General features: G+C 43.9%; 4 protein-coding genes across 4 annotated transcripts in view; 2 read left to right on the top strand and 2 right to left on the bottom strand.

Moving 5' to 3' along the window:
- Positions 1 to 80: 80 nt before the first annotated feature.
- LOC134178171 (dynein regulatory complex subunit 4-like) lies at positions 81 to 6,727 on the bottom strand. The gene is made up of 12 exons (XM_062644984.1): positions 6,628 to 6,727; positions 6,465 to 6,572; positions 4,049 to 4,246; positions 3,659 to 3,728; positions 3,429 to 3,508; positions 3,258 to 3,369; positions 3,009 to 3,097; positions 2,531 to 2,647; positions 2,363 to 2,461; positions 746 to 901; positions 468 to 677; positions 81 to 414 (listed from the first exon to the last, which is right to left on the bottom strand). Exons 1-12 carry the CDS (start codon positions 6,628 to 6,630, stop codon positions 199 to 201), a joined length of 1,458 nt encoding a protein of 485 aa, XP_062500968.1. The 5' UTR covers positions 6,631 to 6,727; the 3' UTR covers positions 81 to 198.
- A 199-nt stretch (positions 6,728 to 6,926) lies between these two features.
- On the top strand, positions 6,927 to 11,066 carry LOC134179084 (uncharacterized). Its single transcript, XM_062645986.1, has 3 exons — positions 6,927 to 7,081; positions 7,143 to 7,443; positions 8,872 to 11,066. The coding sequence occupies exons 1-3, from the start codon at positions 7,071 to 7,073 to the stop codon at positions 10,780 to 10,782; spliced, it is 2,223 nt and encodes a 740-aa protein (XP_062501970.1). The 5' UTR covers positions 6,927 to 7,070; the 3' UTR covers positions 10,783 to 11,066.
- A 944-nt stretch (positions 11,067 to 12,010) lies between these two features.
- Positions 12,011 to 14,927, bottom strand: LOC134178797 (uncharacterized). The gene is made up of 5 exons (XM_062645697.1): positions 14,846 to 14,927; positions 13,173 to 13,589; positions 12,867 to 12,999; positions 12,691 to 12,791; positions 12,011 to 12,627 (listed from the first exon to the last, which is right to left on the bottom strand). Exons 1-5 carry the CDS (start codon positions 14,861 to 14,863, stop codon positions 12,403 to 12,405), a joined length of 894 nt encoding a protein of 297 aa, XP_062501681.1. The 5' UTR covers positions 14,864 to 14,927; the 3' UTR covers positions 12,011 to 12,402.
- Positions 14,928 to 17,947: 3,020 nt separating this feature from the next.
- The window catches only part of LOC134178036 (uncharacterized), a 9,317-nt gene continuing 2,082 nt past the window's right edge, over positions 17,948 to 25,182 (top strand). The window contains exons 1-3 of the mRNA XM_062644814.1: positions 17,948 to 18,010; positions 18,132 to 18,190; positions 22,815 to 25,182. The exon at positions 22,815 to 25,182 is cut by the window's right edge and continues 1,014 nt beyond it. Coding sequence (XP_062500798.1) covers positions 22,826 to 25,182 — 2,357 coding nt within the window. The 5' untranslated portion in view covers positions 17,948 to 18,010; positions 18,132 to 18,190; positions 22,815 to 22,825. The remainder of the gene's footprint in view (positions 18,011 to 18,131; positions 18,191 to 22,814) is intronic.

Here is a 25,182-nt window from a genome sequence, read left to right as displayed (position 1 = left end):
GTTTTAGTGAATTATGACGTCATAGACACTTAGTAAGATAATTGACGTCGGGCAATCAGAAAAATGTGTCTGTCTGTATTGGAAACAGTGGGACACTTGCAAAGTGAAGTTCTATAATACTTTATCTATAGTATAGTCTACACACAGCCAGAACGTTCGAGTAAAGTAAATTAAAGTACATTAAAGAGTGCAATAATGTTATGTCGGAGCCGAGACTAGCCCTGCTGGTGATTGACCGAGTGTCTGCCCTCCTGCCGTGCTCTCGAGTGGCTTGAATCCCAGTTCAGCCGTCGGCACTCCGAAAGCCTTCAACTTGGATTCATACGTACGAATGAGATCGTTGTGTGCCTTGCATACTCTCGCCAGCTCGTACTGCAGATCTTTGATCGCACTGTTCTTCGAATCCAATACATCCTAGAAACACGAGTTCATCAAACGCTGCATATGCATTGGTGAAATACAAACACCTCTAGTTTTCGTGTGACGATCGCCATGGCGGTTGGGTCGAGGTTGGACGCCGACAGCACTTCGTTTAGTTGTGCTTCCTTCTTTTCTAGCGTGTCAGCTAGAGTGACGAGCTTCTTCTCGAGCAGTAGGTTTCTAAAGCCGCTCTTCTGTTGCACCTCCTGGATAGCTGTCACATACGTACTGTACAAGTTGTCTCGCTCCTTCTGAATCTAGACACACACGATGACACAGTGTGAGTTAGATTGTGTGTGGTGCGACTTGGTTATGTGGATATGACTTGTTTGAATCTCTGCTCTAAGACTTCATGCTCCCAATGAAGACTCTTGAGTTCGTCGTCCTGTACTCTGAGTCTGGCCTTCGCACTGGCGAGAGACCCTTTCACTTTTTCGTAGTTAGCGAGCTGACGTTTCAGTTCAGCCACTTCTTCTTTAGCCTACATACCACACAAGTCAATCACAGAGCAGCTGAAGTGACACTTAATGTAAACTGTCGGATCTCTGCGAAGAGCTCAAACGTTTAATCTAATCTAGTCTTCCTGCTTGATACCTACACAATGCTTGTTAAATTTCTCTGATTTGTTTTACAGTAAGCAGCTCCACACATGACACATAGATGCCCTTGAATCATTAGGTAAAGTACAGTCGATGTCAGTTAACCGAATGTGTCAGTTAACCGAACGCGAAGTGCTTTGGACCTCCGTCTAGACATACGTGCTGCAAATCATTCTGGGCATGCACAATAATATGTAATGCCAACTTAGTAAATACACTACTTTCTCATTATTACCTTATAGACTCTAAAAGCTGGTTTACAGCATGACACTGATGCTCAACTTCAAAGGGACCGCCTCGGCATCCTTTGATTATGACGCTGACGCTGATGCTGGAGTAGGATTTATTTCTATTTCTGTGTCAACATCATATTATAAACCAGGCCTAAGAGTGCAGTCAAGTTTAGGTGTTTGTGCGGTTGCTGTTCAGTAAGACTTGTAGTCTGTTTAAATGAGTGCGCAAAAGCAGCCTTGGAGGCCCAGGTGCCCATACACACCTGTTTGCATTCAAGGAGGGTTGACATCAGTTATGAACAGGGTCGCATTCCAAAGTGTTCGAACAACTGACATCCAACTGTATGGTAAACCAAGACGTTTCACTCGTTTTGTTGAGGTCTGAATAGAAAGTGCCCAAAAATTCCTATATGAAACTATCTTCCTTTGTCCAATCTAACTGCTTACTAACCTATCAATTGTAATGTAATTTGGCTAGGACGGAAAGTTTGCAGTTACTGTAAACGTGGAAATTTTCGTGTGGTCAAAATTTCAGTCGAGGTATTTTCTATGAAAATAAACACCATGCAAAAATTGAGGGCGTGCCCAGGGTATCACGCGGGTAATGCGTGCAAAGGCCAGTATGATGATACTGTTCTGTTATCAAACTTTGCTTGCAGTCAGACGTATAGCTAAGGGGACTTTCTCAAAGCGACGCACAATCATACGCAGCCTTTACTGTTGAAGGTGGTAGACTGGGGAACGTCAGTGAGCTGTGGTGAGTAAGACAGTCTTCCCTCACTCAACATCCCCGCTTTTCATAACCAATTTAGCAGTGCCAAGGTAGATTAAACCACGTGACTAATAAAATCACGTGACTGATTAAATCACGTGACATGCTTCCTAATAAAATTCAAAGTCGGAATTGTGAAAATTTTAGCCTGCAAAATGGTCTTTGATGCAAGAAATGCAAAAATTTTAACAGACAAATTTCCACGTTTACAATATCGCAAAGAAAATTGTACTGTGGTGCATTCATACGGCTCAAATCAGTTGCCATATCAATCGTAGATCATTAGCACATGGATGTGTGGCTCATATGAAGTCAAAATTTAATGCTATGTTGCATACCTTTGCTAGTGGTTCGGCTAGTTTACGATTCTCGGCTTGAATCTCAGCCATCTGCTTCTCCATTCGTTCCTCTCTCTTCTTCATGTCTTCCACTTGCTCCTGCAAAACCGGATATCAATGAGTTCCGACACGACCGACTGTCGTGAGTTGAATAGAAAGGCGACTGACCTTGAGTGAGTTGATCAGTGCCAGATTGTTCAACGTGATGTCGTTGTAGTAGTTCTTGATGCTGCTAAATGCACTCTCGTGGTTCCTCATTAGAGCATCGATCTGACTGTTTTTACGCTACACGACAATGTGACGTCACAAATTACTTATTCGTGCACAATCAATTGAAAAATAATTTAAAGTTATTAATTAATTAAACAAAATTAGAAAATATAATAAATTTATTAATTAAATAAAATAAATTTATTAATTAAATAAAACTAAAATTAAATAAATTTATTAATTAACTAAAATCAGAAAAACCAAATTAAAGTTATTAATTAAATAAAAATTAGAAAAATTAAATAATATTGCTAATTAATTAATTAAGTACAAATTTGAAAAGTTATTTTGTTAATTATTGTAAAGTTGTTAATTAAATAAAAAGTAAGTCCTCAAAAATGATATCTAACATTCATGTGTCAAGCATATAACGAACCTCTTCGATTTCATGGATTTCGGTCTTTCGTCTTAGTTCGAGTTCGTCTCGTAATGCCTTCATTTTCTTATCGTGTTTCTTCTGCAGTTCTACGCAGAACAAGGAATTGCAGAGGTGTGTGTGTGTGTGAGTGTGTGTGTGTGTGTGTTTGTTTGTGTGTGTTTGTGTGTGTGTGTGTGTGTGTGTGTGTGTGTGTGTGTGTGTGTGCACGTGCATGTGTGTGGTCTTATTTGACACGACGATATTCACCTTCCGACTGCCTTTCGAAATCCGCCCTCAGCTGAGAGATATCCTCATCATGTTTCATTTTCAATGCCTTGACCACCTCTTCGTGTGCTAGCTCCATTTCCTTGATGTTTACCTAATAATCATCAATACATAACACGCATATGGAAGACGACCCAGAGAATTGAGATAAACTTTTAGCGATCGTTTGTCATCAACCAATTCTTTCTCGGATTTCCTGTGTTCATCCTGACCCATTTTCATAGCAACAGTTCCTACACAGACACATGCAGCTCAAACATCTAATAGCCAAAGCCTTCCATGCCAAATGCATGGCATTGGATAGAAATATCAAGAGGCAAGGAGACGAGCACGATAACATGTAGAAGAAAGGGATGACACAAAGCATATGAAAACGATGATACCTTGATGGCGAAATTCGGTAACACTTGATTGGTGTTGGTAGAGCAAGTGTTTCACTTTCTGCTTGTAAACCTGTGAAGAGCATGAGTTAAGGAGTGACACGCGAACAGATGTACACAACACACACACACACACACACACGTGCGCGCGCGCGCGCACACACACACACACTGACTGACACACACACACACACACACACACACACACACACACACACACACACACACACACACACACAAACACACACACACACACACACACACACACACACACACACACACACATGCACACGTGCGCACACACACACACACACACACACACAAACAAACACACACACACACACACACACACACACACACAAACACACACACACACACAGTGGGCCCTTGTACCTTGATCTCCACTTGGTGTCTTTCTTCCATGTCTTCCATCTCTCTGTCCTTGTTCCTCATCTCAGCTCTCGCTTCTTCCAGCTGCTGTTTCGATATCTCCCAAAATGTGTTCACCTTGTCTCGTTCGAGCTGGAAGAAGTTCCGCTCACTTCGTTCTCTGTCCAATTCTTCACGCATGTTCTCAATGTGAGCTTGCAGCTACGTGGTAATGGAAATAACAAGTCAAGTGTTGCACAGAAGTAACCAAGACAAGCAACTTAATGAGTGCTGCATGGTTGGGAAACAGCAAAGACAAACAGACGAACAGAAACACAGATAGACAAACAAGCAGAAAGACAGACGGACGGACAGACAGAAAGGCAGACAGACAGACAGCAAGACAGACAGACAGCTACATGCAGAGAGACAGACAGACACAAACGCAGACAAGACAGCTACATGCAGACAGACATGCAGACATAAACACACACAGACATACAAACAAGCAGAAAGACAGACACGAGCACAGACAGACATAAACACAGACAGACAGATGGACAGACACAAACACAGAGAGACCAATAGACGGGGACTGACACATTAATTATTAGCATGCAGACTTTGCTAGCTCTTTTAGGCAGTTGTACTCTGCAAGTAACTTGTTGTCCGGTGTTTGTATAACAAATTTATGCAATTTTATCAACATGTATTTTGGCAGACAGAGACACAGACAAATAACCAGACAGTCAGACAGACAAAGACAAAAACCAGACAGACAGACAAAAGTTTGTATTAAAGCCTGGCGAGTTTCGTCTAGCAACACTTTGAGGTTGGGTTGTGAAATGCCCCTTAGATCAGTGATTTCCATTTGTGATTGTGGGAAAGATGTTGATGGGGATGGATACCATTTTCTGACTTGCAAAACTGGAGGTGGGCCTATATGGACTCATGAAACACTATTGAGTGTATGGAGCAACTGTTTACAGCAACTAAATATGACACATCAGCGAGGACCAAGGAATCGATATATTAACACTGATGACAGACCCGATATCATTGCATTTGATGCACAATCTGGGTGTGACGTTGAACTCGACATTTCAGTGACTCACCCATGTGCCAAACATTATTTCCCAGGCAGCTTTGGAAGATGGCGCAGCTGCAGCAAAGAGAAGCCGTGAAATCACAGAAATATGCTGGTGAGTTGGACATGTGGGGCAGATCCTCTAACTGTATTGCCTTAGTTTTGAGCATTTTAGAAGATGGGGACATGATGCTCTTCAGTTCCTTAATCGACTGTCCATTCTCTCAACAGATGAAGATGGAAAGAAGAACAGCAAAGAGTTCAAGACGTACTGGCGTCGCTGTTTGTCTACAGCATTGTAAAGATGCAATGCTAATGTGATTAGTAGAAAATTAGGAAGAGCAGGACAGTTTAAAAACTCTCTGAATGTTGATGAAGCATTTGTTAATTATAAGTAGTTGGGTTTTGTTATGTGGCCCATTGTGGGCATTTGGACAGGTGTTTGAACAATGAGACTGTAATAGTGCTGATGTATGAAAATATATGTATTGACAGACAGACAGACAGACAAAAACCAGACAGACAGACAGACAAGCAGAAAAACCGACAGACAGACAGACAGACAGACAGACAGACAGACAAAAACAGAGACACAAAACAGATAAACAATCAGACAAACACAAAACAGAGAAAAACTCAGGCAGACAGACAGATCAATAGATGAAGTTGGCAAGCCTAAACATTGGCGAGTTCATGGATTTTTTGTAGGCAGAGATTTTCGATACAACTGCAGAAATGTAATGCATAGATCATTATAAAAAACTATCATTACTCGAGGCTGAAGATATGAGTGCCGAACCATTCCGCAACCAGTTTTTCAGTCATTGACTATAGGACTTCAGTTTTCAGTTTAAGTTAGATTTCTTTAGTGGTTGCGTTTTATCTTGGCTTTAGATCGTATTGTTTTTAGGTTACTTGTTAGTAGTGGACTCGTAAACTTTGTGATTTAGCAGCAATGTATGATTGGAAAATATATGACAGACAGACACAGACAGACAGACAGACAGACACAAACCAGACAAACAAAAACCAGACAGACAGATGAGACAAACGGATCGACAGACAGACAAACAAGCAAACCACAGAAAACGTACGAGATACACGCAAACGAGACAAACAAACACAAAAGCATATCGATATACAGACATACAAACCTACAAACAGACGAAAGGACAAATAACGAAGCAAACAGACACAAACTAACAACCAAACACAAACAGAGAATCAGACAAATAAAAAACACACACAGACCAACAAAAATAGCTCGACAAGCGAAAAGCCGTGCGCTACTCAAGCACTACAGCATCTACCTTCCAACCCAATAAACGAGACAAGCTCGCAGAAAGTGCCTACCTGTTCTTTTGTCATCTCTTCTGCAGGAACGCCATCAATAATCGTTGGTGCCTTGGCTTTCTTGCCTTTGGCGGATCCTTTCTTTTTCTTTCCTTTCTTTTTGGGTGGCTACTCGACCGTAAATATCATTAACGGTACGAAAATAATGCTACGGATGACTTACCATGACTAGAAGAGTGAAAAGAGATCCGCCAGCAACCGAACTCTTGCTGTGTTTTTAGATTCGCGTGGCAACCAATCGTATCACGTGATAAGAAATCCCGGATGTACATTAGTCTGTTGTTTGTAGTAGCCTACAGCCTAAAGACGATGGCTCATTTACTGGCACGCGTATTAGTAATTTTGCTGGCTCTCGCTGAGTACTAAAAATAAAACTGCTAGGAAATTAGTCTGTCGTGACACACAATGTTGCTTCGGCCTTGTCGGTTCCCGGATTTGTGTCACGTGTGCATGTGATGAAGTCCTGGATGACGTAGTTGTGCGAAGACTGTCACGTCATTGTTCTCACTTTTGGCAACGATTGCGGAGCAGTATTGAGTGGCAGAAGCTTAGCGACATCGACACTTAGCGTTATTGGTACTCGTTTCTTTTGGGTCTCCTTTTTCAATGGCGTTTGAGTAAGTCAAGTGACAGTAGATCCGGAAGTCATAAACAAACACGAGAATATTGTGTACGTAGGAACGCAGGAAGCGTTAAAATTGAGAGAGTGGATATAGATGGTGTGAGACGCAAAGCTAGAAATTGGATTGTGGACCCTTCCTCCTGTCAAGACGATGAACTGCGCCAAGAAATTCAGAAATTGCTGAGATTGAAGGCGTCAAAACGATTTAAAATTATTGAAATTTATGACGTATTTAGAAAGTCACTTGACGAGGGAAAGGACGATTTTTCGCTCATAGGACGTGGACTTCAGAATGTGTTGAAGTACTGCCGCAATGTGATGAAGTTTCCAGAGAGACGAGAGTATAGGACCATCAGGGTGAGCATATTTTAGTGAATTCATTTTTAATATATTAAAGGGGAACTGCGATGAAAATCAACCTACTTTGTATAGGTAGTATAGATCTCTCTGAGACAAATCGATTTGTGTACGTTACTTTGTGATCTTTCCATCTGTTGCAGAGAACAGACTACGTATTTTATATCATGCATCACATCTTGGTCAACTAAGCTGCACTTAGTCTCGCATACTAGTCTCACATAGCCAGACCACTTCTCTGTCTGACAAACTGATAGTGGAGGGGAGCAGTATGGTTACGTGTGCTTACTGCTAGTACATTGAAGCGTCTGCAGATGACTGCTGTACGTATATGGAGAATTATACATAAGAAGAAGAGCCTGTGATAGCAAGACGACAGATCTTCATAGCCTTTTCACTTACACATTTAAATTCTAGTAAACCAGCAGTGTTAGGGCAATTTTTCAGTCAGACTTTTCAGCAAACTTTCCCTTTATTTTACAGAATAACTTGAGGGCGATGTTGTTTACTTAAATACGCATTTATTATTGGTCTTTTCATATTCATTCAGAATATTGTGTAGTGGGAAGACCATTAAATGTAATTGAAAAGGATGAAAAGATTGATGAAAAGCAATTACTTAGGCAAGAGCACGATTTTGAGGTATTCTGTAATAATGGAAAATCTCACTAGTAGTCTGACTGAAAACACCTCAGACTCTAACTGCACCATTTGACTAGAAAGAAGAATCCATGAGGGCAAGGTCGCAGATCTTCATAGTTCTTTACTTGCATGCTTTGCATTCTTGATATACCTACCTATAGCAGTTTACACAAACTGTGTCTTTCAAAGTAGGCAAAGCGTAGTTTTCCAGGAAGTAGAAAAGTGATGCATTTGCATAACTCATAACAAGTAGGTAGTCTCTTCTTGATAACAGAAGCAAAGACAATGGCATAAGTTACACCAATTGAATTATCTCAGGGAGATCTACGTATTTGAATTTCATCAGAGTTCCTTTCATTGCACGAAGTGTAGTATTATTAGAAACATTGCCTGGCTTCCTTTGGAATGATTTCTGTGTATAGGCGTAGAGGCTTAAAGGAAAGTGTGTTGGAATTTTAATGAAGATGTCATGCTATTGCTATCGTGTTGCAATCTTAGACTTCATGCTAAACCTGTCTCTGAGGTCATTGTTTACCCTAGCATACTGGCATGCTTTCTTATTTAATTATCAAACTATCTTGTGACAGTTAGAAAGTGCTGTAAGTGTACGGTGATGTAAGTGTTAGGATATTTGGTGCAACCATCACATTGTCTGGCAAATACTGTAACGAGGTACAGAGGTTTTACTGTTTCATTCCAATCAGTAGGAGTGTTTCTTTAGTTACTTCTGTTTGTGTACATGAAAACTGTGATATTTATGGTACTTATATTCTTAACTATTTTCAGACTTACACAGGATTTTTCAAGTGTAATGTTGAAGAGTATTTGGTGGAAGCAAAACGTCTTTTTAAATGGATGGGATTTGTATATGATCCTGACAAATGTACTCTGTCATTGTTATCAAAGGATGCTCAAGCAGTTGAGGATGTTGCCGTGGATCTGTTAATTGCTCAAGAGGAGACTGGGGTGATACAAAAGCTGAAATCTTATTGTGAAAATACGAAGTCAATTGGCATTCAAGATGTTCTTACTGCTCGAGAGCAAGTTGAAGACTTAACAGAAGACTGGGTAGACACCCTTAGTTTTATTGCTGAGATTACCTGTGACAGGAACAACAAAAGAAGCCAGTCACACGTTGAAACACAACGTACTGATCCTTCACGTCGATTGCCAATATCTCATGAAGAGGATTGGTTTAGATCTCACCCTGTTAAATCACCAATTAGATCTCATTTTGTTGGTAGCCCTCCCAACAATATCCTTACAACTCAAGAATTTGAGGATATGGTGAGCAATCTTCCTCCACCACTCACTCATATGTCCAATAGCTTTAAACAGAAACATGCTAAAGCAGAGCACGTGCCACCTTCACCTATTGGAATTGATCAAGCAGAAGAGGATGCTGACACTGATTTACATCATTTAGAAGAAGAGTTGTATTTGTCATGCAATGACAAAGAGATTGCAGATCTGCGGTCAATGATGTGGCGCTCTCAAACATATGACGGCAATCAAAGTGTTGATAGTTACCAAGATACCACAATCTTTGCTGTCAATCAGTCGAATAGTGATGAGCACTATTCTGTTCCATACGTTGCACACACCACTCCTAGGTCTGCTGCTGCTAGCAATGAACATGCCTTTCATTTAGAGAAACGTTCTGTGAACACCGAAACATTGCCAGATGCAGTCAATCAAAATAAACATATTTATTTAGATCCAGCTCAGCCTAGAATTGATAATAATGAGGTAATCTCTTCTCAGTTGCCATCTGACAGAGATTCTGAACCTCGAAGTGGATCATTCCCACATCCTGTTGATGGACAACGCTCCAACAACACTGCTAGCAAACCAGTTCCTGCTCCTAGACTGGCAAAGAAGATGGACAACAAGAGGTTGCCAGAGGCTGAGTCAGACAAAATTGAAGTTGGCAACTCTGATGTTGAGAATTCTCAACAGAATTCTGGACCTCAACGTGGCTTATTTCTATGTCCTGATGATGAACAACGCAGACATCCATACAACAACACTGTTGACCAACCACTTCCCACTCACCGACAGTCAAAGAAGGTAGACAACAAGAGGTTGCCAGTGGCTGATTCTGATCAGGTTGCTGAGGTTGGCACTACTGATGTTGAGAATTGTCAACAAAATTGGGACCATGACGATATGGTTGTGGTCAGCTTGAAAAATGGCAAAACTACACAACGTGTAGAAGGTAGTGTCAACTGTGTACAGACTGCGGAACCTTATTCTTCTAGTCAAGATACTGACAAAAGTAAAAGGGTAGCAAGTGAACATTATAGTAGTGAAGGCACAAGGACAGGTGATGATAGAAAACTTGAACGGTGTGTTGAAGATGCTGCATCTCCAGAGTGCAAGAGACATACTCAGATGGCAGGAATTGATCATAAAGAACAATGCAATGTTAGGAAAGTGCCAGGACTTGCAATAAGAGTCCTTGATTGTGAATGGGAATGTGATCATTGTAGAAGAAAAAACGTTTCTGCTGTTACTGCTTGCAACACGTGCTGCAAGATTAGAGGTGTGAAAGATGACAGCAGTCCAATGGAAGGACAAGGCTGTACATTTTGTACGTTTCAAAACCCAAAAGGAGCAATAAGGTGCAACGCATGTGAACATTCAGTTGAGCTCAGGAATCTAGGACGCTTGTTGGCCAAAGAGAGTCTTGTTTAGTGGGGATTAACTTTTATCAATTTCTTGTGTATGTAGATCTGTCTAACTGTTGTAGTTTATTATTATTAATTGGCAGCAGCTGCAAGTATTTTGTTAGCTATCCGTTTATTCTTGCTCTCTGTTACTTTGAATTGCACTTACCCAATACTATATTATTTGCCTGTTACATTTACAGTATAAGCTGCGTGTTATCTGTTTCACAACGTTGCTGTTAACTATTTGGTATCTAGTATAGTTTTACGTTTTAGTCGTCCATGAAATATATTTGAGATGGATTAACTTGATTTGAAAGATTTTGGCTTGCAGTCTCTCAACCTATTCAAAGACCCGGTAATGCTTCTAGAAGGAGCCATAGTCCTTTTGCAGTTGTGAGTTGCATTTGTCAGTGGGAAGACCTACACAATATCTGGGGTGTTTGAGTGACAAACAGATATTGTGCTGTTGAAACTCAACAATCCTGACAGACTGGAAAGCAATAACTTCTCAAAAGCAATCGTTGGTTGATTTGGAGTGACTAAACATATGTTTAAAAGGGAAAAGATAGGGGAGCAAGGGAAAGGGTGAGAGCGAGGTAAGGGGTGAGTGCAGAGGGAAGGGGCAAGTGCAGAGGGAAGGGGCAAGTGCAGAGGGAAGGGGTGAGTGCAGAGGGAAAGGGTGAGTGCAGAGGGAAGGGGTGAGTGCAGAGGGAAGGGGTGAGTGCAGAGGGAAGGGTGAGTGCTGAAAAGGGGTGAGTGCTGAAAAGGGGTGAGTGCTGAAAAGGGGTGAGTGCACAGGGAAGGGGTGAAGAAGAGGGAAGGGTGAGGGGGTGAGATCAGAGGGAAGGGTGAGGGAGTGAGAGCAGAGGGAAGGGTGAGGGGGTGAGAGCAGAGGGAAGGGTGCGGGGTGAGAGCAGAGTTAAGAGGTTAGAGCAGAGTTAAGAGGTTAGAGCAGAGGGAAGGGGTAAAGCAGAGGGAAGGGGCGACAGCAGAGGGAAGGGGCGAGAGCAGAGGGAAGGGGCGAGAGCAGAGGGAAGGGGCGAGAGCAGAGGGGAGGGAGAGCGCAGAGGGAAGGGGCGAGCGCAGAGGGGAGAGGAGGGAGAGAGCAGAGGAGGGAGAGAGCAGAGAGAGAGAGCAGAGGGAGAGAGCAGAGAGAGAGCAGAGGGGAGAGGAGGGAGAGAGCAGAGGGGAGAGGAGGGAGAGAGCAGAGGGGAGAGGAGGGAGAGAGCAGAGGGAGAGAGCAGAGGCGAGAGCAGAGGGATCCCTTAGCCTGGTCACAAAATATATGTTTTGGCAACAACATGGCCCTGCTTCCCTGTATGAATAACGTTACTGTACTGCAGTGAAATTTATTCCTTGGTTCATCACTCCAGAAATTAGTGATTAAAATTTGTCATCTGAAAATGTTGTCGCCATACCAAACAACGCGAAGTATTCGCAATGATTATAGCAATTGCAACGACAGCCAATTAGCATTCTTGAAATTTTAAATCTATTTGCACTTGCTCGTGCTCATGAATTTGCTACTCATACGTACAGACACCGTTTGTGGTGTGTGTAATGTAAGTTTTAGCAAAATCAGAAAGCAAAGTTTCACACACGCGCATACACGCATGCACGCACATACACTCATCACTATAAAGTGTTAACACGTCTCTTCCGGTTGTTCTTCATCTTTGGAAGATGAGTCTTCTTCATCTTTGGATGAGCCGTGAAAATTTGATACTATACCACGTACCCTAGAAGGTGGTATGATCTGGCCTGATCTGTCAACACCGATAAAGCTTGTCAAAGAAATGTCAGACTGAAAAGTGTAGTAGCCAAAGTTTGTTTCTCTGACGCGAAACTTATTATAAGGGCTGTCATTATCCTGCAATTAGAAAACACAAGTTAATCAACTATAGACTTTATAATAGTATGAAATTATACGTACAGCCTTCAGTGTGTCATAACGAATTGTCAGAAATTTTTCTGGAAATTTGACGTTTCTTAAGGTGCACACTGCAAGACTCGTATGTGTTGCTGTGAAGCGAGCTAGATGGCGAGCCAGACAATTGATGAACAAAAGTGATTTGTTGAGATTGAACATAGACAGTGCAAATGTGTCACCTTTTGTGCCTTTGCTTGTAGTAGTGCCAACAGTTACACCATTTTTGCCTACTGCTATGTTTCTCTTAGGTGCCACCCTGCTTGTTAGTATCACTGTTGTACCGTTAAGTGAAGAAGAAAGGGTCCACGAACCCTGAGCAGCACAATGATTATACATCCCTAAGTAGGGACTGCTGTTGTGTAGCAGTGAAATAACATGCAGCAACAGCGAACACACACACACACACACACACACACACACACACACACACACACACACACACACACACACACACACACACACGCACGCACACACATTCTTCTTACATCCACTGCCACTTGTGTAATCCGAACTGATGGAAAAGCAGTTTTGGACTGTTGATCGATGCCAATGCTCCTTACAGCCGCTTTCAATCGGAGATTAAACGAATATAGATGTCTTTCATTCACTTTAACGTCATAGGAGTTTTCAGTCGTTGTAATTGTGAGAGAAAAAGCTTCTTCCCTTTGAAATGGGAATGTTTCTGCCGTTTCCTCGCTGCCCCAGATACCGTCCTTAGATGTAGAGTTGAAAATGACGGCGTTTTTATCAAATTGAATACTGATGCGGAGAGCAATGCCGCTGCTGTCTGCAGTCGTCAATAGATTTATCTCAAACCGGTAGGGATCAGCTGATGGGACACCGTCTATGTAAACCGTTTGTTCTGGACGGTTTAGATAGGAACGATGAAACGGTAAACTGACCTGTCAAATACAAATATTATAGCATTAATTGCCTTTGTTTTAACTAAATTTTGGAAAGAACTCTTGTTTTATAGAGATAAAACACAAATGTGGGAGTAAATTGACCTTACACGCACACGTCTGCGCTCCCGCTCATGCCATCTGTTGTGGCGCACGCGCACCCATGCAGCACGCGCATACGCACGCACACACACACCACACACACGTACGCACACGCACACACACACAGACACCCACACACAGACACCCAAACACACACAGACACACCACGCACACACACACACACACAAACATCACACACACACACACGCGCTCGCGCGCGCACACACACACACCACGCACGCACGTACGCACACACGTACGCACACGCACACACACAGACACCCACACACAGACACCCAAACACACAGACACACCACGCACGCACGTACGCACACACGTACGCACACGCACACACACAGACACCCACACACAGACACCCAAACACACAGACACACCACGCACACACACACACACACACACACACACACACACACACACACACACACACACGGACACACACACGCACACACAGACATCCACACACAGACACCCAAACACACACACACGCACGCGGACACACACACACACACACACACACACACACACACACACACACACACACACACACGGACACACACACACACACACACACGGACACACACGGACACAGAATTGTTTCTAGGGAAAGTGTAACTCGATATGCAGTGCTAAAGGTTATCCGTTCAAACATAAACAATACAGATAACATCATTCAAACAACTACATTTTTTGTAGAGTGCAAATACCATTCGTTGCATACCAACTGAGCCAATTAATTAGGGCGCCATACCAACCAATTAGGAGGTCATACATCTGTACCCCAGTAAGTCCTCGCTGCATTACTCCCATTCTTTAGTGAGTACACGCATACGCACGTTTGGCCACCCAAACACTTTGTTCACAACAGAGTTGATTACTTCTGGCGTATCTAGACGCATGGCTGTCTGTTTCTAGTAATTGCTTGCATTGCCAATCGGTTTGAAGGAAATACTTGTGTGGATCATTCAACTGTCGGACCAAGGAGCTACCCTATTACCACCGTCTCCAGGAGAGATATCGCAAAAAAATTTAGGCGCCAACTCAATCTGTAGGTAGCTACAGTATATACGAGCTGCAAAAGTGACACACGCACACGCACAACACAGAGTTTCTGCTTTATCGTTCTGATTGATTACCTCACTTTCTTCGCTCATTGAGGTGCCTTTCCAAACGTCCTTCAAGCTGTTTCGTCTGTGTGTCACGCGGGAGCGGAAGCCTGTGTGTCACGTGACTACACGCCCACGTATTTAAGTTAGCTAAGAGTGTTTTCTTGCTCATTAGATGTACACCAGCTAGACTGTAATCTCACTAAACGGAAAGCTTATAGCTCCTGTGTTCTGTTGTTGACATGGCAACGTGCGTCATTGCAGCATAGAGGTCAGTCACACCAGGTGTGCTCATTAGAGCACTAAGGGCTGCTCAAGTTGGACCATGTTACACCAAGTGTCTTAGATGGTTCCAGTTGCTGATCCGTTGGTCTTACAAGATAAATAATTGGATAATAACCATTGCTTCACCCGTTTGTCTTTGATATGCACAAGTATTATCATGTTATCCTTCCGTTTCGTTTGTAGAAAAGGCTTAGATAATTTGATAAACAGAAATGCCAGACCTAGAGGTTTTTAATTAATTGTCTAGCATACATCACGGTCGACGTACCTCACTCATGTCGATAGCTTCAGCTTTCTTCGAGACTGTTTCTGTACGAGAAGCTGTTTATCTCTTGCGCAGACACCTTCTACGCGAGACATGTCAAAAGCGAAAGGAATCGCCACCTTTTTGCTCCCGGATGTATAGGTCTTGCGACTGAGCAGTTCAGTTGCCAACTCTGTCTCATTTTATTTAATTACGATGACGTAACAAAAGGTGATTTTATTCTGAGTAAGATCAGCTGTTTATCAAGTTGTAAACGACCGCGTAATAATGTGTGATCAGTGACACTAGAAAATTGAGTACAATACCTTATAGTTATACGCCAGATTATTGAGGTAAATATTTTCGAATATCATTCTGCGGCTAGGGGGCCAGTCCTTATTAATTAAGTGTTCGGAGAGGCTGGCAAATTTACTGTGGGGGTCATAAGTTTGAAATTCAGTGATTTGCAGAGGTCACTAAGCATTTGAGTCACCTTCTGTTGGCGGGGTCCTAATTTTTCAGGTTTTTTTTTGTCTGTATAATAAAATATAGAATTGTATGCAAGAACTACTTGTTTTGCCAGCGGGTTGAATAGAAATGATTAACTTTAGAAATCATATTTAGGCCACACTTGAGCCCTGAACAGACTACCTTTTTATTGTACATATCTATATAATTATGTATATATTAATATTAATTAGACTTTGTCCGACTTATACGCGTTCGAGTCTTCTAGACCAGCCATTTCTAACTTCGAATTATTTAATTGTTAATTATGTAAAAATGTATACCGTTTAGTAGCATAGCTGGAATACATACGGAGATAGATCTAGCTACAGTTTAGTGTGAAATTCTAAGCTCTCGACAGTAGTCCGACTGTCGTCGTAGGTAGCTGTCTGTAGTTACCCACCACCCACAGGAAATGAGTGAGCTGGCTGATGTGTGATGTTGACAAGTGATGACGTACGTGTCAAAGTGGTCGCCCATTCTCAATCGGTGTACGGGTGATAGGGCAGGCATGAAAGATTGTGACTAATTAGAATATTGTGTGTGTGTGTGTGTGTGTGTGTGTGTGTGTGTGTGTGTGTGTGTGTGTGTGTGTGTGTGTGTGTGTGTGTGTGTGTGTGTGTGTGTGTGTGTGTGTGTGTGTGTGTGTGTGTGTGTGTGTGTGTGTGTGTGTGTGTGTGTGTGTGTGTGTGTGTGTGTGTGTGTGTGTGTGTGTGTGTGTGTGTGTGTGTGTGTGTGTGTGTGTGTGTGTGTGTGTGTGTGTGTGTGTGTGTGTGTGTGTGTGTGTGTGTGTGTGTGTGTGTGTGTGTGTGTGTGTGTGTGTGTGTGTGTGTGTGTGTGTGTGTGTGTGTGTGTGTGTGTGTGTGTGTGTGTGTGTGTGTGTGTGTGTGTGTGTGTGTGTGTGTGTGTGTGTGTGTGTGTGTGTGTGTGTGTGTGTGTGTGTGTGTGTGTGTGTGTGTGTGTGTGTGTGTGTGTGTGTGTGTGTGTGTGTGTGTGTGTGTGTGTGTGTGTGTGTGTGTGTGTGTGTGTGTGTGTGTGTGTGTGTGTGTGTGTGTGTGTGTGTGTGTGTGTGTGTGTGTGTGTGTGTGTGTGTGTGTGTGTGTGTGTGTGTGTGTGTGTGTGTGTGTGTGTGTGTGTGTGTGTGTGTGTGTGTGTGTGTGTGTGTGTGTGTGTGTGTGTGTGTGTGTGTGTGTGTGTGTGTGTGTGTGTGTGTGTGTGTGTGTGTGTGTGTGTGTGTGTGTGTGTGTGTGTGTGTGTGTGTGTGTGTGTGTGTGTGTGTGTGTGTGTGTGTGTGTGTGTGTGTGTGTGTGTGTGTGTGTGTGTGTGTGTGTGTGTGTGTGTGTGTGTGTGTGTGTGTGTGTGTGTGTGTGTGTGTGTGTGTGTGTGTGTGTGTGTGTGTGTGTGTGTGTGTGTGTGTGTGTGTGTGTGTGTGTGTGTGTGTGTGTGTGTGTGTGTGTGTGTGTGTGTGTGTGTGTGTGTGTGTGTGTGTGTGTGTGTGTGTGTGTGTGTGTGTGTGTGTGTGTGTGTGTGTGTGTGTGTGTGTGTGTGTGTGTGTGTGTGTGTGTGTGTGTGTGTGTGTGTGTGTGTGTGTGTGTGTGTGTGTGTGTGTGTGTGTGTGTGTGTGTGTGTGTGTGTGTGTGTGTGTGTGTGTGTGTGTGTGTGTGTGTGTGTGTGTGTGTGTGTGTGTGTGTGTGTGTGTGTGTGTGTGTGTGTGTGTGTGTGTGTGTGTGTGTGTGTGTGTGTGTGTGTGTGTGTGTGTGTGTGTGTGTGTGTGTGTGTGTGTGTGTGTGTGTGTGTGTGTGTGTGTGTGTGTGTGTGTGTGTGTGTGTGTGTGTGTGTGTGTGTGTGTGTGTGTGTGTGTGTGTGTGTGTGTGTGTGTGTGTGTGTGTGTGTGTGTGTGTGTGTGTGTGTGTGTGTGTGTGTGTGTGTGTGTGTGTGTGTGTGTGTGTGTGTGTGTGTGTGTGTGTGTGTGTGTGTGTGTGTGTGTGTGTGGTTTGCACGTGAGTGTCTGTTGTAGTAGTCTAGATTTAGAATTAAACAGATACTACGCAGGCGCAAAGCGCAAGGCCTCGCGAACACCGTCCATTAGTGTGCCATTTTGTCGTCATTGAATCTCGCAGCGGTCGTTTTGCCAGCTGACGCACTCTTTCAAGCTTCAGGTATTTCTAACCTTGACGTAGACTGAGCTCGACAATAGTACGGCATGTGAATGGACTTGTGACGTAATAGATTTGTACACATGCGCACGTGCGTAACTATCTGTCTTTCTTTCACTTACAGATTTAGTTGCGAGCATTTACACTCCAGAAAAGGTACTCAGGACTCAGGAGCAAACGCAAGTACGTGTACAAAGTAGCTGCTAGATCTGTGAGACTCTTTCTAGCTACTGGGTTGCAAATCGTGTAGAAATGTGTCTAGACTCGCAGTCAGAAGTACGTTTCGCGTATCTACTTTGGGATCTTGTAAATTGTATAAATTTCTGTATGCCTGTATTGTGGTATCGTCTGATGTAAACGTGTAGCTGGTGGTTGTTACCACACAAGCCAATTTCCTGGTTGACCGGAAGTAACAGTATGGAATGAATTAGATTGACGAAACACGTGGTGCTTCAGTATTTAGCTGCAAGGCAATTGTCATAATGAAGCAAATATATTTAAATTATTTAATTTCTTAACCCGAGGCGAGGGTTATAACACCGCGCTTGATGGCTCAACAACTAGCCAGATGTGGGCTGGTCTATAGACGGATGTGGGCGGTTTTATTTCCACTACATATACAGTTGTAGTTTTGTCTGATTTTTATAAAACCGTGCAGTCCGCCTCTTGCCAATTTTGTGTTTGAAAACTCAATGTCAACTCAGGGTTCGAAAAATCCAGTCGCCAAGTCGCCATATGGCGACCACTTCTAGATGGCTGGCGACGAAACGAACAGTGTGGTCGCCAATTTGGCGACTATATGGATTGATTGATTGATTGAGACTTTATTTTACGACGGGAATCCCTCGACACAGTGGCCGATCTTCCGGGACCCGTGCTTACAAGAAACTATTTACACTATCAATTACACTAAATCTAATCAAGCATACAGATATAGTTCCTTAGACGATATCTTAACACTACTCTATTTGAAATCGTTCTCAATGAGGAAGGGAGCGAGTTCCAGAAATATTGGTAGTTTCTAGTCTTTCGTGGCAACGGCTCTTGGATGCGAACCACCTGCTCGGCAGATGTTTTGCGTTCCGCTTTCTACTTCTACCATTTAGTGGCACCCTGCGACGTATGCCGCCTACTTAGCACCTTCGTATATATCGTGTAACAACGTATCACTTAGCAATCTATTGCGAGTCATTGCTAATTTCTGGTACACCATCATTTTTACGGACTCTAGTGCCTGTACCGATCTGATTGGTCTGTGCCATCAGCTCCAGACAAATCCAACTAAAGACCCGCAGGCGCGTACAATTTTTCAAACAATTGTGGTCACTCCTATCCTTCATAGGCTACACCAACAAATCCAAGTCAACAGCTCTATCATCGACGAGACGCCGTCGCGCAGCGGCTTTTCCCGAATGAAACATGAAATTCGCAGCCAATCGTAGTTGAAGGTGACGACAACTGCCTATCTAGATCCTTTTCTATGCTGTTCAAAGAATCTGACCGTCTTGAATTGAGACAAATAAACACTATTATGCAGACGTTTGCAAACGGTGGGTGTAGGAAGTGTCAAAACAAACAGCTTTTCCCCAGCAAGCTGCCTGAGTGTCTTTCTATCAAAAGAACTACTGAAAGAAGTAGACCAAGGTGTACGTCCAGAAGCTCATACGTCTCCTAGTGCTACTAAGAAAGGTCGTTCAGACAAAAGTTTCTGCATGTGAAATCTAGGTGTTGAATGAAGCCACGGCGTTTCAGAGATTAACACAGCTAGCCATTGGAAACCATGTGGGGTGTGGGGTTTTCCCTGGAGAGTTACCGGATGTCCTGTTCTCAGCAAATCAGTAGTGGCACTGAGTCATATAGAGAATTTAATTAAGAAACACTCAAAGAATGCTCATGTCTTATTGATGGATAGCCAGGATGTGATGACAAACCACATAATCACGTTATTAACATTACAAAACCACACAACCACATTTTGTTTGGTTGTAGCTATACAATTAGTGGAAAGTTTCTATAAAATATGAATACTCATACTATTACATAAAAGAACACCAAGTACCACACTGTAGATTGAGGTGTCTACTAGCCAATGTTCATCCAACATTACTGCAAATTCCTAGTTAGGTCTTAATTTAATGTCAAACATGATAATCTGGGAAAGGGTCTCAACAGTGATATTAATGACTTGTTTACTTCTGGAATCTCTGACTTAGAAACTAGTGAAAGTTTGGCGACCAACCGTTTCTCTAGGTGGCCAAACTGGTGACCAGATTCAAACAAATTTTCGAACCCTGTCAACTGGTGTGTGTGTGTGTTTGTGTGTGTTTGTTTGTGTGTGTGTTTGTTTGTTTGTGTGTGTTTGTGTGTTTGTGTGTGTGTGTGTGTGTGTGTGTGTGTGTGTGTGTGTGTGTGTGTGTGTGTGTGTGTGTGTGTGTGTGTGTGTGTGTGTGTGTGTGTGTGGTGTGGTGCTGTAGCTCAATCGGTTAAAGAGTGCACTTGGAGAATGAAAACCCCCCACCTTGCAGGGTTGCATGTTCAAGTCACAGTGATGGCGAGCTATGGCATAATTTTCTTAGGCAAGAAACTTACACGCAATTGCTGCTCTCGACTCAGAAGTATAAGTGAGTGCCTGGTCATTGACTGGGGTGGACATGACCGCTGGCTTGGCCCTAACATCACACAGCAGACGGGTACGTGTGGGCCTTGGTGTCCAGTCCCAAAGCTGCGCCATAGTCAGTGCTCTTGGATGACTCTGGCCAAGCTCTAGGTGGAATGTAGCGCTGGCCCTGAGTCTCCACGTAGCGTATGGAGGCCTTGTTTCTAGAGGCAGGGGAGCTATCTTCGCAACTGACCTTAAGTAAAGGGTAACTGCAACGCAAAAATCAAAAATTCATTTATGTTGGAAATTGATAGTTCTAGTTGCATACATGACAGGAAAAATAGTTTAGATTTTTAAGTTAAGTCTTCGCTGAGATATAGCACGTCAGAGTTGCTTCCGGTTCTTCAACTTCCGGTATCGCGTTATAACGGGCGTGGTGTAGTGTGACGTCACTGAGGGGAGACGCCACGCTAGCGTGTAGTGTAAACAAGGAATTTGTGGCGAAAGAATGGTTCGGCGTTGCGTGGCTGCAGGATGCACCAATTCGCGCAAGTCATACGCAATTGCGTTTCGATTTCCGAAGATCCCCAAACTAAGAAAAGAGTGGGAATCGCAAAATATTGACGACAACTTGCAGAGACGTTTGTGTCGTCCGGGCGACTTCTACTGAGTACAAAGCGACTTACTGAGTGGACAGTAGTCTGCAGCAGCCACTTTTAGCCTGATTGCTTCGAGATACGTACAGCCAGGTCTATTCAAGAGCTTGGTCTGGGTTGTAGAAGAGCGAAATCGAGGCCACCATTTTCCATCTACCTGCCTCCACACTTCAAGGTCGCAGCACTCTGGAACCTTTGCAAAAGAAAGGAGAGCCATAATTGAGAAGCGAGAAGGTAAGGAAGACTCTCGTGCAGGACTAAAGTACTGCAAAACATGGCTATGAGAGGTCAGATTCTTGATGACTCTATCTGACTCGCCTCTTGATCATCGTGTGTAGTAAATGTAGTCGTATGCGTTACAGTATACTGAACAGTGAAATCAAACCTTGTGTCAACGTGAATTCAACGTACGTACTTCAACTTATTTTATTCTCTTTCTCACGTACAGCACTAGAGTTTTGCATGAACTCACCAGTACACTGTGCCACTATTGTTACTAGTATTCGACGTTATTATCGTGTCATCATTTGAGACAACCTGAAATACGTTTTGACAGCACACGCACTCCACACGAGTACGTATCCATCATCTCACAACGACCGCAGGTGAAACCTGTGGATGTTGTTTACTTACCCGGATGTGCATCGATTACTTTGCTAACTCCTACTTCTACTTGCAATGATGACAGGCTATCGGATAGCCTGTCCTCTTCCTCGTCCGCTTCCAAGGCAGCAGGCGATCTCAAAGCTTCAAAGGCATTGTCGCTGAACTCAAACCTGTGTGGTCTAATCACTCCGTTTACTTATTAATGGCTACCAGTTGATCTTCTTCATCCTGTGATTCATGCAATGACGGAACGTTATCATCACGTTAAAACCTCCAGAGGACTCTTCAGAAGACTCACTGTTGCTGCCGTCGTCTCCACCCTAGCAGCGTTGCCTTGGATATGAAGATTTAGTCATTTTTACAGGCCGCTGACAATACAGACGCACACGCGTCTCCCCTCAGTGACGTCACACTACACTACGCCCGTTATCGGAAGTCGAAGAATCGGAAGCAACTTTGACGTGCTATATCTCAGCGAAGACTTAACTTAAAAATCTAAAACTATTTTTCCTGTCATGTATGCAACTAGAACTATCAATTTCCAACAAAAGAATTTTTGATTTGCATTGCAGTTACCCTTTAAGGTTGACGTCATTCACGAATGACGTGGAGGGCTTGACAGTGTGTGTGTGTGTGTGTGTGTGTGTGTGTGTGTGTGTGTGTGTGTGTGTGTGTGTGTGTGTGCGCGCGCGTGCGTGCATACGTGCGTGCGTACGTGCGGGTGTGTGTGATCTTCACACGATCAGCTGCAAGTTGGATAGAACGATGCTCTTGCGATAACATACCGAAACCCGCCAACGCTGGACTTGGCAATCTGTAGGTGACTTTCACATCCACACACGCACGCACACACATCCATTACATCCATTAACTATCAATAAGTAAATTTGAACTATATATGTCATGATACGTTATCATTTCAGAACACATGGTCTTTTTCTTTTAGTGTGGTGAAGTATGATAATCTTTCTCCGCATCGCCACGATCTTGGCCTTTGTTGTTAGCGCACAACACACACGCGGAGCCCTAGAGCCCAGAGACGGTCGTCACCTCCAGACTCCTGCAGCGGATGAGGAAGGATCGGCAACAGACAGTTCAGCGTCAGGAGACACACCGTCACCAAACAGGACTGATACGAGACCATTTCCAACAGAATCAACACACCGCCTAACATTTGCTGAAGAAAACTGGCGTGATCTCCTTCAAGGGAACGGACAGCAATGGAAGGCTAACTACCCTCCTTTACGTCAATACTACTATGTCTCCTCATACAAGAGAAAATGGCGTCAAGACTCGCCGACTCTCCTTCTTGTGGGTGGATTACGTAACGGAAAAGCTCTCAGCGATACGTGGACTTACACGCCTTGGACAAATTCTTGGCTCAAACTAACGTCCAACCCGCCATTGTCGCCCACGTATGCGCCAGGACACCAAGTCCTTCCAACGCTCTGTGACACGTATGTCGTCATGATCCAACAAGCTGGACATATTTGGTACTTCAGCGCATGGACCGAAACGTGGACACGAGTTTCCGTGCCTACACCAAACGGCTACTACCACTACTTGAACAACAACAAAGGAACAGTTTCGCTGTCTAACCACATTTGTAATTCAACCTCATGCGTTTGTTCTGGCACCGTCTTTATCTACGGATACCACAAACAAAATCGGAAATACGTTCTCACGCTAAAGCTACAATGCCAAGAGAAGAATAGACGTGAACTAGACTGCAAGTGGAACCGTCCGGTCAGTTTCAATATGAGAGCGCAATCTGCGGGATCGGGACTGATGGCGACGGCCGACAACCGTCGCGCATGCGTCTACTTCACAAGCAGATGTGGGAACGACGAGTTCGGTGAGTCGCCGAATGGAACCGCCGTGTTTAGATTGGACGTTCACACGCCGGACCGATCTGCAGAACCACTCGACTTCGATACTTCTTTGTGTTATAAAAATATCTTCGTCTGGAATGACTCCCATTTGATGGTTACGTTGGTGCGTCACGCCTTAGTGGTATCGTTGAACAACAGCAAGAGACATCGACTGTTACTTTTGGGTGTACATAATCGGGACAACGCTCTGCTTGATGTCATATTGAGTGTACCGTCTCTCGGGCCCGTTCGTCTTCATTTTCCTTTGGGTGGACCGAAAGTGTCCGTCTATGATGTGAACTCGAGCTCGGTCGTCGACTTTCCTTCTTTTGTTGAAGAGGTGAGGCCGGATTATCGACGTTCTCCGGGTTTTCTGCGCTATCATACCTCTGTGTATGACTACGAGTCTCAGACCTTCTATTTATACGGTGGCTTGAGATATGATCGCCGTGGGAAATTGCTGGGTTCGTCCACCGGAAATCTATGGAAGCTCACCATGAATTCGATGGTCTGGTGGTTGATGAGACCCCGAGAAGCTCCCAGTAGTTACATAGCTAACTGTGGAGCGTACAGTGGTTCCAGCGTCGTTCTCTTCGGAGGACGCCACGAGAACGGCAGCATCGCGGACGAGCTGTGGCTTTTCGAAACGGAGCAGAGACTGTGGACTAGAAAGGATGTGGCGGGCCGGTCTCGCCCGCAAGCCCGCGCAGGCTGCAGCCTGACTTCTTCTTCCGTACTCGAACCTCTCATCCTATTCGGAGGATATTCGGACGCACAAAACGCATTGTCTGACGTGTGGTTTCTCTATATGCGTGCTGGTAATTCCACGGAGTGGCTTAGAGTGCTTAATGACAATCCGAAACGCGCTCCGTTGTCAAGATTCGGTCACAGCTCTTTGATTTCTGGAAATGAGCTGATTGTGTATGGCGGGAAAGGGCATGCGACTGCGAAAAGGGAAATCGTGTGTTTTGCTGATATGTGGGCGTTTGACATCTCAAGAAGAACGTGGAGAGAACTTTTCTCACTCCCAACACAGCATTCCTTGACTCACAGCGCGTTTCCAACAAACGGAAGTCTCGATTTTGATCACTGCAGCTCGTTTCTGTTGCCTTACGGGGGGTCCCGGATCGTTGTGTGGGAGTATGAACGTCACGGAGCGAAAAACGTGACGTCTAACTTTGTTTGGATGATCGACACGAGGTCGATGAAAAACAGAGATCTGACTCCGCGACGTAAGTTGAACGTTCACGCTTATTCGGCCGGAACGTGGAACGGTACTCTCGTCTATTATGGTTACGGTCAATCGAAATGGAGTTCGACCGCACGATTTCGATCGGAAGTTATGGTGGGCATCGGTAGAGCTTGCCAGCTCGGATACGCCCAGCTGGACGGACCCACAGGCGCGTGCGTGCCCTGCCCTAACGGATATTATTCTCGGAAGTA

The sequence above is a fragment of the Corticium candelabrum genome, chromosome 4 (assembly GCF_963422355.1).
Source record: "Corticium candelabrum chromosome 4, ooCorCand1.1, whole genome shotgun sequence".
NCBI lineage: Eukaryota > Metazoa > Porifera > Homoscleromorpha > Homosclerophorida > Plakinidae > Corticium > Corticium candelabrum.
The sequence above is the reverse complement of the archived record's forward strand: the minus strand, read 5'-3'. Positions and strand labels throughout refer to the sequence as shown.

Excerpts from the sequence above, each read along its gene's own strand:
- LOC134179084 (XM_062645986.1), top strand. Across the intron at positions 7,444-8,871 it reads GAGAGTATAGGACCATCAGG|ACTTACACAGGATTTTTCAA; the intron begins GTGAGCATATTT and ends AACTATTTTCAG.
- LOC134178797 (XM_062645697.1), bottom strand. Across the intron at positions 12,792-12,866 it reads TACAAGCAAAGGCACAAAAG|CTCGCTTCACAGCAACACAT; the intron begins GTGACACATTTG and ends CTCGCCATCTAG. Across the intron at positions 12,628-12,690 it reads GTTATGACACACTGAAGGCT|GATAATGACAGCCCTTATAA; the intron begins GTACGTATAATT and ends TTCTAATTGCAG.
- LOC134178171 (XM_062644984.1), bottom strand. Across the intron at positions 3,729-4,048 it reads GACACCAAGTGGAGATCAAG|GTTTACAAGCAGAAAGTGAA; the intron begins GTACAAGGGCCC and ends TGCTCTTCACAG. Across the intron at positions 902-2,362 it reads TAGCCGAACCACTAGCAAAG|GCTAAAGAAGAAGTGGCTGA; the intron begins GTATGCAACATA and ends TGTGGTATGTAG.